The 12,744-nt window shown below is 37.4% G+C and overlaps 1 protein-coding gene and 1 long non-coding RNA gene across 2 annotated transcripts; one reads left to right on the plus strand and one right to left on the minus strand.

Moving 5' to 3' along the window:
* The first annotated feature begins 1,734 nt into the window (after positions 1 to 1,734).
* On the plus strand, positions 1,735 to 7,065 carry LOC132167474 (putative amidase At4g34880). Its single transcript, XM_059578464.2, has 5 exons — positions 1,735 to 2,289; positions 5,288 to 5,499; positions 5,966 to 6,205; positions 6,294 to 6,492; positions 6,576 to 7,065. The coding sequence occupies exons 1-5, from the start codon at positions 1,735 to 1,737 to the stop codon at positions 6,921 to 6,923; spliced, it is 1,554 nt and encodes a 517-aa protein (XP_059434447.1). The 3' UTR covers positions 6,924 to 7,065.
* LOC132180243 (uncharacterized) lies at positions 3,046 to 4,802 on the minus strand. Its single transcript, XR_015911536.1, has 2 exons — positions 4,682 to 4,802; positions 3,046 to 3,285 (listed from the first exon to the last, which is right to left on the minus strand). It is a non-coding gene; the product is annotated as an uncharacterized LOC132180243 (long non-coding RNA).
* Positions 7,066 to 12,744: the final 5,679 nt, after the last annotated feature.

The raw sequence follows: 12,744 nt of genomic DNA on the forward strand, positions 1-12,744 counted from the left end.
GTTTTTCTCTTGTTGGCGACAGCACTTGCCCGTAAGCCCACACAGGCTGTGCCTTCGTAGAGTTGTTTTATTTTGTTTTATGGTGACGGGAACACCTCCAATGAAAAAAAAAAAAAAAAAAAAACCAGCAGTGTCGTTGCTACTTGGGTGCGAGTTCTTGTTGCTAGGTGTGATTGTTGGTGTTGTTTGTGGTGGCCGGAGTGGTCTGTGGTGGCTAGCAAAGTTGCTGCGGCCATCGGGAAAAAAAAAAAAAAAATCCGGCCTTTGATGTTTTTGTTGTTGAAACGTTGATCTGTGGTAATCGTTTGATGCTTTAGTTGCTGTTTTTGAAGTGGCCAGAATGTTCTGTATGCTCCGGCAAGTTCCAGTGAGATCCGGCGAAGGTCCGGCGAGCCTATAGTTACTGTTTCCCTTATATTTTTCACTGTTTTGCTTCTGTTTTAGGTACTGCCGGCATGTTCTGTCTATCTCCAACGAGTTTCGGCATTTTGCAGCAATGCTCCAGCAAAACTTGTTGGTTAATCATGTATTTGTTGTTGGTTGTTGGTGATCGATGTATCCAACCGGCCTTGGATTCTCCAGCAAGAACCGATCCAATGTTGTGATCGATGTATCCGACCAGCCTTGGAGTTTTACAGCGAGAACCAATCCCAAAGATCGTTGTATTCGACCAGCCTTGGTTTGTCCGACGAGAATTGATCCAATGTTGTTAGTGATCGATGTATCCGATCGGCCTTGGTGTTTTGCAGCGAGATCCGATCAAATCTTGGTTGTTCAAGTTTCCGACGAGTTTTCGACCGGCGTTGAAGTTTTATTTAATTATCTTATTGTTTGTATTGTATACTCCAAGTTGTTCCAACTTGAGGGAGAGTGTTAGAGTATGTTTTTATAGTTGTTTTTCGTTTGCGTGTATCTTCCAAGCTGAATTCATATGATGTATATGCTCCAGCTTGAAGGGGAGTGTTAGAAGAATTAGGGTTTGAGTCATTAGGGTTTTAGAGGTAGTTTAGTCTTTATGGTATTTCCCTAATCCTATATAATAGGATGCTTGTATTAAGTTGAATCAGTTGAATAATATAATAGCCTTCATCTTTTGTGTCTAAACCGTTCATACAAACTTTAACATGGTATTAGAGCCAAATATTCTGAGATCAAACCTTGACTCGTAAAATCATCCTAATTTAAATTAAATATTCCATGTGTTGAGCCTCACCTATTAAAGGGAGTTTGAACCCACACGTGAGGAAAAATGTTAAAGTGTTGATTAAGTAATTAAATTTACTTCTTCCTATCAGCTTAAGCTTTTAGGATAATTGGTAATTTAACTATAAAGGGAATGGATTTGTACATCTCTAATTTTACTGTGCTTTGGTGTTGGTTGGGATTGATATGCATGTCTTGTTCAACTAAAAAATCATGTCTGCATCTTCCATTATGTTTGCTTTTGTAGTGGTGTTGGTAAAGGATGTGCATATCGTACATAAATAGTCAACAATCACATTAGCCCCCCAATGAATTGAAAAAAAAAAATGGCCATCTTTTTTGTAATTTTTGTGGTGGATTTATCCTTCAGCGACATGCATAAGGTGAGATTGAAGCTCTTCCACTAATCAGTTCGACAAAATGGTTGATTATGCGTTATGTAGTGGTGGTGATGAAAATGTGAATATCTTGTTGCATAGGCATACAAAGGCCGTCTTCCATTCTCTTCCAAAGCAAAGACCAGGTACTCCCATGGCTTGCAGTTCACCACTAAGCATCTCTCTGTTATCGTCCCTGACTCTGATTCTTCTGCTTAAAATATCACCTGGGTGCCGATGCCACAGCATAATGGGCCACAACTTCTCTATCAAAGAAGCCGCCGTGCATGATCTCCAACTGGCTTTCAAGCAAAACAAGCTCACTTCAAGGCAGCTAGTTGAGTTCTATCTGAGAGAGATTAGCAGGCTCAACCCGATCCTTAAAGGGGTCATAGAGGTGAATCCAGACGCCCTGTACCAAGCTGATAAGGCTGACTATGAGCGGGAGGCAAAGGCGCCAGGATCACAATCTCGGTTGCATGGCATCCCAGTTCTGCTCAAGGATAATATTGCAACAAAAGACAAGCTGAACACCACGGCTGGCTCATTTGCACTGGTTGGCTCAGTTGTACCTCGGGATGCCGGCGTGGTGACCAAGTTGAGGAAAGCTGGTGCTATCATCTTGGGGAAGGCAAGCTTGGGTGAGTGGTCCCATTTTAGGACCGCTAGGGGTCCTCTTGCTTGGAGTGCCAGAGGTGGCCAAGGCAAGGTGAGTCAATTTTCAAGAGTATGCTCTCCATTGCATTTTGAATATTTTCTTTCACTTGTTAGACCTTATTTATTATCTTATAAGGATTCTACCTTATTGGGGGGCGGGGAGGTTATAGCAAAAATATAAATTTAAATTTTTCGGTGATTCCGTTCCTTGTGAGAAGCTAAACCCACACATAAGGAGAATATTGTAATATATTAGGCTCCGTTTACTTCGACGTAAAATGGTTTCCGTCGAAAAATATTTTCAGGGAAGTCATTTTTCCTGAAAATATTTTCCACCGAAAACATTTTACTGTGTTTACTTCGCGCACGGAAAATCAATTTTTTTAAAAAATATTTTCAAAAACAAATTTTAATTTTTTTTAATTTTTAAAAATATTTTTTAAAAAACTATTAATATAAAAAACTATTAATTTTTATATTAGATATTCAACTGTACTGAAAATCAATTTTTTTATTTTATTTTTAAATATTTTATACTAACCTATAAATATAATTTTTATTCAAAATATAAAAATATTAATATAAAATAATTTATGTTTGATTGTTAAAATTCGACAAAAACAATCAACCTATCTAAGAATATTTTTTGATTTTCTATTTTTTCAGAAAAAAAAAATAGAAAAAGTATTTTGAAAGTACTGTATCTAAAAATGTCCATACATCAATATTACGAATATTCCACATCTAGGAAGATTGATATATATGAAAGGGCAAGTACGTTAAAAAAAAAAAAAAAAAAAAAACCATGAATTCTAAAATTCAACCATAAATATTACAATATTTTGGCCAAAGAACTACCATCCAAGTTCATTAGTATCTTACTACATATCGATAATACACAAATTCTAATTTCCATGGTTTTTGAAGAAGTTGTCAAACCAAAACTTTCTAAGTTTAGCATTCTTTACTAGAAATCCTCTTGCAAGCTTCTCATCTCCATTCAAATGGTCGAATGCAGTTGCAAGCATAAACTCACCTTCATCACTTCCTGATACAAACAACATAAAAATAAGCAATAAGCAATAAATCATATATGCATTGTTTCCGATTCATCCAAGGATAACATGACAAAAAGTAATGTCAACGAAATCCAATTTCCTGGTGTGTGCCAATTATCAATCCTCCCTGACAAATTCAATCCTCAAACACTTTGATATGCCATACACCGACTATACTGATGTAAAAACAAGGAAATTTCCTGCTAATACAAGTAGCTGCCAAGACACTAACCACAATTGGTGGCAGTCCCAACAGTATACCTTGGTCGATCCCCTTATCAACAATTGTAATAGAAAAAGACAACCTCTTTCCAACAATCCATTTGCATCAAGGGGAATGAAGGAATAATGGGAAATGTCTATGGAATTAACTTAAAACAATCCAAAATATTCTGCCTTACCACTCTACCTCTATCTGATGCTTAACTTACATTCCCTCAAGCAATTCATCAAACAGAAAAAGTGCAACCCACAAACAACACAGATCTCGTTTCCATCAAAATTACCTCACTCGTACATACCAGCCTAGTGGAAGGCTTCACTCCCTCATATATATATATCCCGGATGCACTACTATGCCCAGGTAGATTCTCTTATCTCTTTTTACTATGCCAGAAATGTGTTGGTTTTTGATATCAACACATTTCCCCTCCGTTAATAGGGAGGCAGAGACAACAAAATCGACAAAAGTGAATGAAAACCACAAAATCACACCTTTCTCTCTTTTTCTCCCACCCACAAGTTTCATAATTTCTTTTGCCACAGTGGGTACGTACTTGAAATGGAATTCAATTACATTACAAAAAGATCATATTTTTTATTGGGTTTGTTTCATCAGAAACTCATTCAAGTTTCGATACCCATTTCACCAAAACATCTCAAACCCCAGGAAGTCAAAGCCTTTAATCCATGGGGGTAACTATTGCGTAACTACGAAAATATAAAGAGAATAGCAGAATATAAAGCATAACTCGAAACAACAACAAGAAGAAAAGTAGGCCTTGAGGGGAAAGAGAACAGAGGATCTAAATTTCCTGTACACGAGAATCAAGCCAAGAGCCACAGAAAATCAGAAGGAAATAAAAACCCATTCGGTTGAGGTTCATCTCAAAATCAGAACTTCCAAGAATCAACAATCAAAAACAACCCATAACAACAAAGATCATAGAAGTTCTCATTTTCCAAAATCCACACCCTAGACCCAAAACCTAAATCGCAAATCTGATACATTAATAGGGAAAGAAACCAAAATCAAAATCGCTCCATGATTTTCAGTTGTCCAACAGAGAAAGAAACCAAAATCAAACGAAAATTACCAAGAGAAATTCGTAGATTTGAATCACTCCATACATATGGTTCAACAAAGAAAGAGAAAGATGAGAGTACCTGCGTCGGGCTTGAAGAGTGAAGCTCGGCCGAGAGAGAGATGAGCACCGGTGAAGGAGAATCAGCAGCTGTGCGTGAAGGAGAAGGTGAAGGTGAAGGTGAAGGAGAGTGCGCGAAGGTGAGGAGTGGGGGGGGGGGGGGTGTTTTTTTTGTAATCAGGAGAGTGTCGAGATTTTTTTTTGATTAGGCAGGGAAAATGGTTTACGAATTTAAAAAGTGTAAACCATTTTCCCTAGAAATGTAAAGGTTTTTTGGTCAAACCGAAAATGATTTCGGTTTGACCACCATTTTACGGCGTAGTAAACACCGTAAAATGCGGAAAATATTTTCTGGAAATCATTTTACGTCGAAGTAAACGGAGCCTTTAATTATAAATTATTAAATTTATCATTTTCTGTCACCCTTAAGTTTTTTTTGGACAATTAATAATTTAACAACCTATATATCTAGTAGTTTTGGCAGGGTGCGAAGTATGAAGCATATGTTTTTAGTTTTTTTACAGTTATTGGAAGATCAATTCCCTAATTCTGATTGATCATTTTAATAAAATAACAAAGATTGAGTCTTCCTACGAAACCAAGGACTATGCTTTGTGATGGTGTACAGAATCCTTATACATTAGGAGAACCTTGCGGGTCAAGTAGTGGGTCCTCGATATCAGTAGCGGCAAACATGGTGGCAGTGTCACTGGGGACAGAGACTGATGGGTCAATTATATGTCCGGCCAGTTTTAACGCAGTAGTGGGCATCAAACCAACAGTTGGTCTCACTAGTCGAGCGGGTGTAATTCCAATATCTCCAAGACAGGACACTGTTGGGTAAGTGATCTACATCCATTTGTTTTTCCTAACCAAATTTGATGACCCTGCAAGTTTTGGAACTGCCATATGTGACTTGGAATTAACATATGCACCTTTAAGTGTATTTGGCCCCGTGATTTGGGGGGTCGAAAGTGTTTGTAAACAAAGTCGGTGAAACTGTCCCGTTTGAGAGTGTTTTTGAAAAAATGTCGGTTACATAAAAAACAGTTAATGTTGTCAAACTGTACGCAAATGTTTTTTTTTTTGTAATTGTTATTTTTTTAAACTGCACATTTTGAAAACACTAAAGCAAACGGACACTAATTTCTGAAGTATTTTTCTCAGCCTTTTGGTTTAGGTCGAGAATAATAATGTCAAATTCTTATTAGACTAGCTTATAAGTTTCTAATTATTTCTCACAGTATTGCCTATTTGCCTGACATAATGGTTGTGACCTCTACAAGTATTGTGCTGGTTGAAACAGGCCCATTTGTAGGACGGTATCAGATGCCGTTTATGTTCTTGATGCCATTGTAGGCATTGATAATAACGATAATGCAACAATTAGAGCCTCAAGGTACATCCCAAATGGTGGCTATGGACAATTTCTTAAGGTTGCTGGGCTAAGAGGGAAGAGATTGGGGATAGTGAGAAATCCCTTCTTCAATTTCGGAAACAAGACTTTCTTGCATCAAACTTTTGAGCGACATTTCAAGACATTAAGGTAACAAACAGTACGCACTTTCCATGTCCCCAAGGATCAACCTAAGGTATTTTAGGAACATGATACAAATACTTACCTTCAAATTTAGGCAAAGAGGTGCAATTCTGGTGGACCATCTGGAAATAGCCAACATTAAGACTATCCTTGATTACAATTTGAGTGGTGAAGAAACTGCATTGCTGTCAGAGTTCAAAATATCATTAAATGCTTACTTAAACAAGCTTGTAGCTTCTCCAGTACGAACCATGGCGGATGTGATAGCCTTCAACAACAAAAACCCAGAATTGGTAACTATCCAAGCATAGTTTCCCTTTCTTGTTCTTCTGTATTCATGTCAAAAACGCACAATTTTGCTTGGGTGGCTATGCAGGAAATGATCAAAACAATTGACCAAGAACAGTTTTTAAGTGCGGAAGCCACAAATGGAATTGGAAAAGCAGAGAAGGCAGCACTGTCAAATTTATCAAAACTATCGAGGGATGGATTCGTGAAGTTGATGACAAAGAATAAGCTTGATGCCTTGGTGACTCCTGATTTCTCTGTTTCTAGTGTTCTTGCAATTGGTGGTTTTCCAGGAATAAGTGTCCCAGCAGGATATGACACTAAAGGGGTGCCATTTGGCATTTGCTTTGGGGGCTTAAGAGGTTCAGAGCCAGAGTTGATTGAGATCGCTTATGGTTTTGAGCAAGCAACAAAGATCAGGAAGCCTCCATTCTAACGTTGAAGCTTTTGAATTTCAGCCATTCGAAGTTTTACAACTAGGAATCATGAACATAATTAACTTGGTATTTCGTTGAATCATGTGCATGTACAATCAATGTGCAGCAAATTGAAACAACTTTCACCTTCTCTGTTTCCTATCTGTGCCTTCTTGGAATAAAATTGTGAGAAATAGCTATTTCTCAATTTAAGGGGGGTGTGTTTGGCAAATCTCCCTCTCCTCCGGTCCTCCCTCTCCCCTTATTTTCACTTCTCCAAAAAAAAAAAAAAAAACAGTAAACTTGTTTTTAAAGCTATTAACAAATAATTTTTTTCATTTTTCTCTTACAAAAAAATTAAATCTGTTTTCACATTTATATTGCATCAATTACTTCTTATAACCATTCAAACAAAAAATTCACAACAAAAGTATTTACCGAGCACACTAACATATATCCCTTTATTAAAATATATTTACACGTTAGTATAAAATATATGATTGGTCTGGAGAGGGACAGCTGTGGGAGAATTCACTGTTCGTAGCGCATATCACATGGAAAAAGACAGACATGAATCATTGCGAGGAGGGGTCGAATAGTTTGAGAAGCAAAGAAAAATGGAGTCTAAAGATACCAAATACAGTGAAGATGTTACTTTGTCGAGCTTGCCATAACCTATTGCCTACCAAATAAAATTTGCAAGAGGAGGTATTATAAATGACTCTCTTTGTCCTATTTGTGGGATCATGGATGAAAGCACAGTACATATCTTATGCAAATTGCCCTTCTGCTATGGATGTATGGGGAGTGTGGAAAGAAGTTTTAGAAAAGCACTTGTAGTGCATCTGATTTTTTACATGTGGTGGAGGATATGTCCTCAAAATGTTCTACTGAAGAGTCTGAGTTATTTGGGGTTATTTCCTGTAAAATTTGGTTCCGTCGAAACACAGTAATTCATGGGGGAGAGTTCTTAGATCCAAATCTTGTGGTGAAAAGGGCTATGGAGTCATTTGAGGAATACAAGAAAGTTTTGGTGATGGAAAGGGATAGGGATGACCAACATGTGAACGGAGGATTAACACCCATCAGATGGAAAAACACCACCAATTAATGCATGTAAAGTAAATTGGGATGCCGCGATTGATAATACTTTTGGGCGTACAGGGCATGGTGCTATAATAAGAGATCATCGGAATAGGATCCTCTCTAGTCCATTTTGGACTGGAGAATATCCGGTTAATAGCTAGCTGAGGCCATAAATAGGACATATGTCCATAAATAAAAAATAATAATAAAATGTTATATATATTTTTTTTTTAAAAAAAAAAACATATTAAAACTTGCAATGGGCTGGTCGGCTACCCCAATTGGGGCTGGGGTGGCTTCGACCACCTCAGGCCGCTGGCTTGGGGTGGCTTCAGGCCCATGGGGGTGGATCAGCCACCCCCAAGTGCCAAATCTTTTTTTTTTTTTTTTGATTTGGTTCTTGGGGTGGTCTGGCCACCCCCAGGGGCCTTCAGCCACCCCAGATCCGCGGTCTGGGGTGGCCGAAGCCACCCCCAACCCCAATTGGGGTGGCCGGCTACCCCTTTATTTTTTATTATGTTTTTTTCTTAAAAATATATATATATATATATATTAATTAATTATTTTTTAAAAAATATATAATTTTTTTTTTACTATTAGTGGGGGCAAATGTCCTATTTATAGCCTCAGGATCTCTGAATATTCTGTCGTCCAAAATGAACTAAAAAGAATCTGAATTCGAGATCATTAGGGAGAGCTGATAGCGGCGAAAAGACTAGGTGGATTTGAGCGATTTCTATGCCATTATTTTATATTCCATATTATTTGAATAATAGATTTCAGTACATCACGTAGAGTTTTTTGAACATTTTTATACTTCATACAACTTATTATAAATCGGTGCAATTACGAGAATGCAATATCATTGTACTTTTCAACAAGTAATAGTAAAAGTCTTTTTTTTTTTTTCTTTTTTCTCTTTTCTATTTAAAATAATGTGACTTTTATAATTATTATTTAACTTCTAATTAAACAGTTTTAAATTTTAATCAAATTATGGAACGATGGGAAAAGGATAATAACAATAAGAGCAAAGTAAAATTCTATAAAGGTGTGAAAGGTGTTTCACAATTATTGGCTATTGAGGGGGCCAACACTAGTGCAATCCCAATTAAAAGAAAGTGGATCGAATACAGTATACATCCTTCCACGCATTACACAATGATTGGTTTATTGAGGGCCAACACTAGTTCAATACCAATTAAAAGAAAGTCCATAATTCATCCTTCCACACCTTAAAAGAATTTTACATTGCTGTCGTTTCACACAACCTTTAAATTGGGTACCCCCTAAAGCGTCGTCGCATCAACGATAGTGGAAGAAATGATTACATGTTGAAAGAGTACAATACATATGTTGCACTGCGGAAAAATGCAAACGTGCTATAAAAATGTTTGGATAGGTGCACGTGGTATCAAAAAAATAATAAATATATCTTTGCACTCAATTTCTATCTTTTTTTTTTAATAGAAATTATCAAATAACATAGTGACACATGTCATAAATTTGATTAGTACTAAAGTAGCATTCAACGGTTAAGTTGATTGAAGGAACTTATTGTTATTTTTGCATTAAAAAAAACTCTCAAAATATGAAACAAACTAATAAATTTTACTTTTTTCACGTCAAAATGTGTGCACTTAAAAGTGTAAAAATGAGAACATGGTGTTGCGTTTCTCTTCCTTCAAAAGAGATTGAATGCATTCGACTGATCAATTGAATGTAAACTTGCATGGACAAATTGGTCGGATCATGTTGCTATTTGGTTAAATGGAGCTGTATTCAAATTTATATTTTGGGGAAAAGTTCACATATCTAACAAATTACCACCCGATCATTAATGTCCACACCCAAATTATCGATTGCGTCAATATCCTTCTTAAATTATCAAAAATTGACAATATCTTCATCTTCTAATTTGGAAGTGTAGTGGCTGCATCTTTTGGGGTAGTTCAAGCATATATATTTTTTTCCCTATATTTTGTTATGAAAAAGGGCAAGAACTCAATGTCTTCATGATTTATTCCAATTTCCAACCCAAGTTATAATTTCACATGAAAATCCATGCTGAGATGAACTAGTAATATAGTGTTACTATAGGTACTACAACTTTTAATATAAGTATCTTATAAACTAACACTACTTTCACATGTCACTTGTTATGTCAGGTGTTAAAATATGAATTGTCACATGATATTTCACATGACGCTTATTACATTTAAACCACATAATTTTTATAAAATGAACCGTTGTACTACGCACGTAGTACCTCAAATATTTTCCTTAATAATTGGTTGTATATGTTTGACAAAAGTTGTGAAGTAATCACATATAGACCATTGAATTAAGATCCCCTCCAATTGAATAGAAATTGGAGATTTTTCCATTGTTAATCGTGGTCCTTCATTTTAAATCTAATGGTCTATAAAATGCCAGCAGCTTTTGTATAGATGAGGCATTAAATACTGGCTTTTGTTTTACCGAGGTTTAAATGATTTTATAAGCCATTAGATTTAAAATGAAGGACCACGATTAACAATTGGAGAATCTTCAATTTCTTCCCAATTTGAGGGGATCCGGATCCTAGACCATTAGGGAATGTACACATTTTCCCTAGTAATTGGTGGTATACATTTGACAAAAGCTGTGAAGTAATCATAGACAATTTGGGAATGAAAACGATGTAAACTTCTTTTCAAAATTTTGGTTCCAAAATGTGTCTCGGTCTAATTATTTTATACTTCTATTTATTAAAATAAAAAATTACATGGTACTATGACGAGTAATTTAAGTGTGTCTTACTTGTGTCCTACTAAGAATGATGTGATTATTATCGTACATGAAAGATTAATATCCCAACAGGCTACAGGCAACAGGTAATGACTTTGCAATTTGATTGTCGCTTTTGCTAATCATACTACAATTACATGCAACATTTGCTTTGGCAACCCTATTAATAGCCGAAGGTCACAAGCAATTTCCTTCAGGTTGTGAATTTTGGTTGAAGACAATATGAGTTGACTGTAATTCTTTTGCCTTGCTGAGTATTTGACTCAGGTCACTATTTGTAAAGGTTTGTACAAAGGGTAAGACACAAAGAAATGACCTACTACTGTCAGTAGCATACAGTGGTCCAACACATTATCTACAAGATAATACAATGAGATGGTGTAAGGCCTTAATATTTGGATCGAGGTTCAGCTCCATATTTCCTGGTAGTCTCTTGTCTTTCAGAGTCTTGATTTTCCTTGTCTTGTGTGGCTCGAGAGGCAGCTACATTGGGGAGAGTGAGGATATCGTTGACACGCCCCCTCAAGCGCAACGGTAATGGCATGACGTTGCTTGGTCTGGAGGAAGGCAAACTGGGTAGTGGAGAGCGGTTATGTAAAAATGTCAGCAAGTTGGTCATGAGTGGACAAGAATCGAATGTCAAGTGTGTGAGAGGCAACCATGTCACGAACAAAATGGAAGTCGATTTTCACGTGTTTTGTATGAGCGTGGAACACTGGATTAAAGGATAAATAGGTAGCACCAATATTATCACACCAAAGTATCGGAGGTTTGTGAGTGGGAATACCAAGCTCTTGAAGGAGAGATTTCAGCCAGGAAATTTCAGCAACGGCATTAGCAAGAGCTTTGTATTCGGCCTCGGTGCTGGAGCCAGCAATAGTGGCTTGTTTGCTGCAATACCCGCAAATGGAACGCCGGTCATCGCGGCTGCCTGCCCAGTCGGCATCAGTAAAGGCCTGAAGGACTGTAGAGGAGGATCTCTGAATTTGAAGGCCGAAATGGATAGTTTGTTTGAGATAGCGCAAAAGGCACTTCACTGATTGCCAATGGAGAACAGTGGGTTTCTGTAAGAACTAAGAGAGTTTGTTGATTGTGAATGAGATATCCGGTCGTGTAATGCACAAGTATTGGAGAGCACCTACAGTGCTTCGATACAAGGTGGGGTCTTCAAATGAAGCTCCCTCAAAGGCAGAAAGACTCGTTGCTGTGAACATAGGAGAGAAGACCGGTTTGGCAGCAACCATCTTTGTGCGGTGAAGGATGTCCAAGATGTACCTTTACTGGGATAAAAGCGAACTGCCAGGGGTGCCAACCACTTCAATGCCCAAGAAGAAATGAAGAGCACCAAGGTCTTTGATGGAGAAATCACTAAATCAAATTTGAGCAGAGATAGAAGGTCTTCAATGGTAGGGGGTGAGAGCACGTGATGATGATATCGTCGACATAGATTAGGATAAACATTATGAAGGCTACAGATTTGAACATGAACAAGGAGCTGTCAGATTTAGCACCATGAAAGCCAAGGTCAAGAAGGCGGTTACTCAAGTGAGAGAACCAAGCCCGCAGAACTTGTTTAAGTCCATACAAAGCCTTATGTAGCTTGCAGATGTGCTGTGGAAATTGTGGGTGAGAGAAACCAGGAGGTTGAGACATGAACACATCTTCGGAGAGGGTACCATGTAAGAAGGCATTGTTTACATCAATTTGCCTTATAGCCCATCCAGCAGAGATTGCAATAGACAGAACAGTGCGTACCGTGGTGGGTTTGATGACTGGGCTATAAGTCTCTCCATAGTCTATACCCGAAAGTTGATAAAAACCTTTGGCAACTAATCTGGCTTTGTAACGATCCACAGAGCCATCTGCCTTACGTTTAATCCGAAAAACCCACTTGCAACCAATGATATTCTGGGTAGCAGAGAGAGGAACAAGTTGCCATGTTTGATTTTTTAGCAAAGCATCAAA

The sequence above is a fragment of the Corylus avellana genome, chromosome 2, assembly GCF_965113065.1.
Source record: "Corylus avellana chromosome 2, dhCorAvel1.hap1.2, whole genome shotgun sequence".
NCBI lineage: Eukaryota > Viridiplantae > Streptophyta > Magnoliopsida > Fagales > Betulaceae > Corylus > Corylus avellana.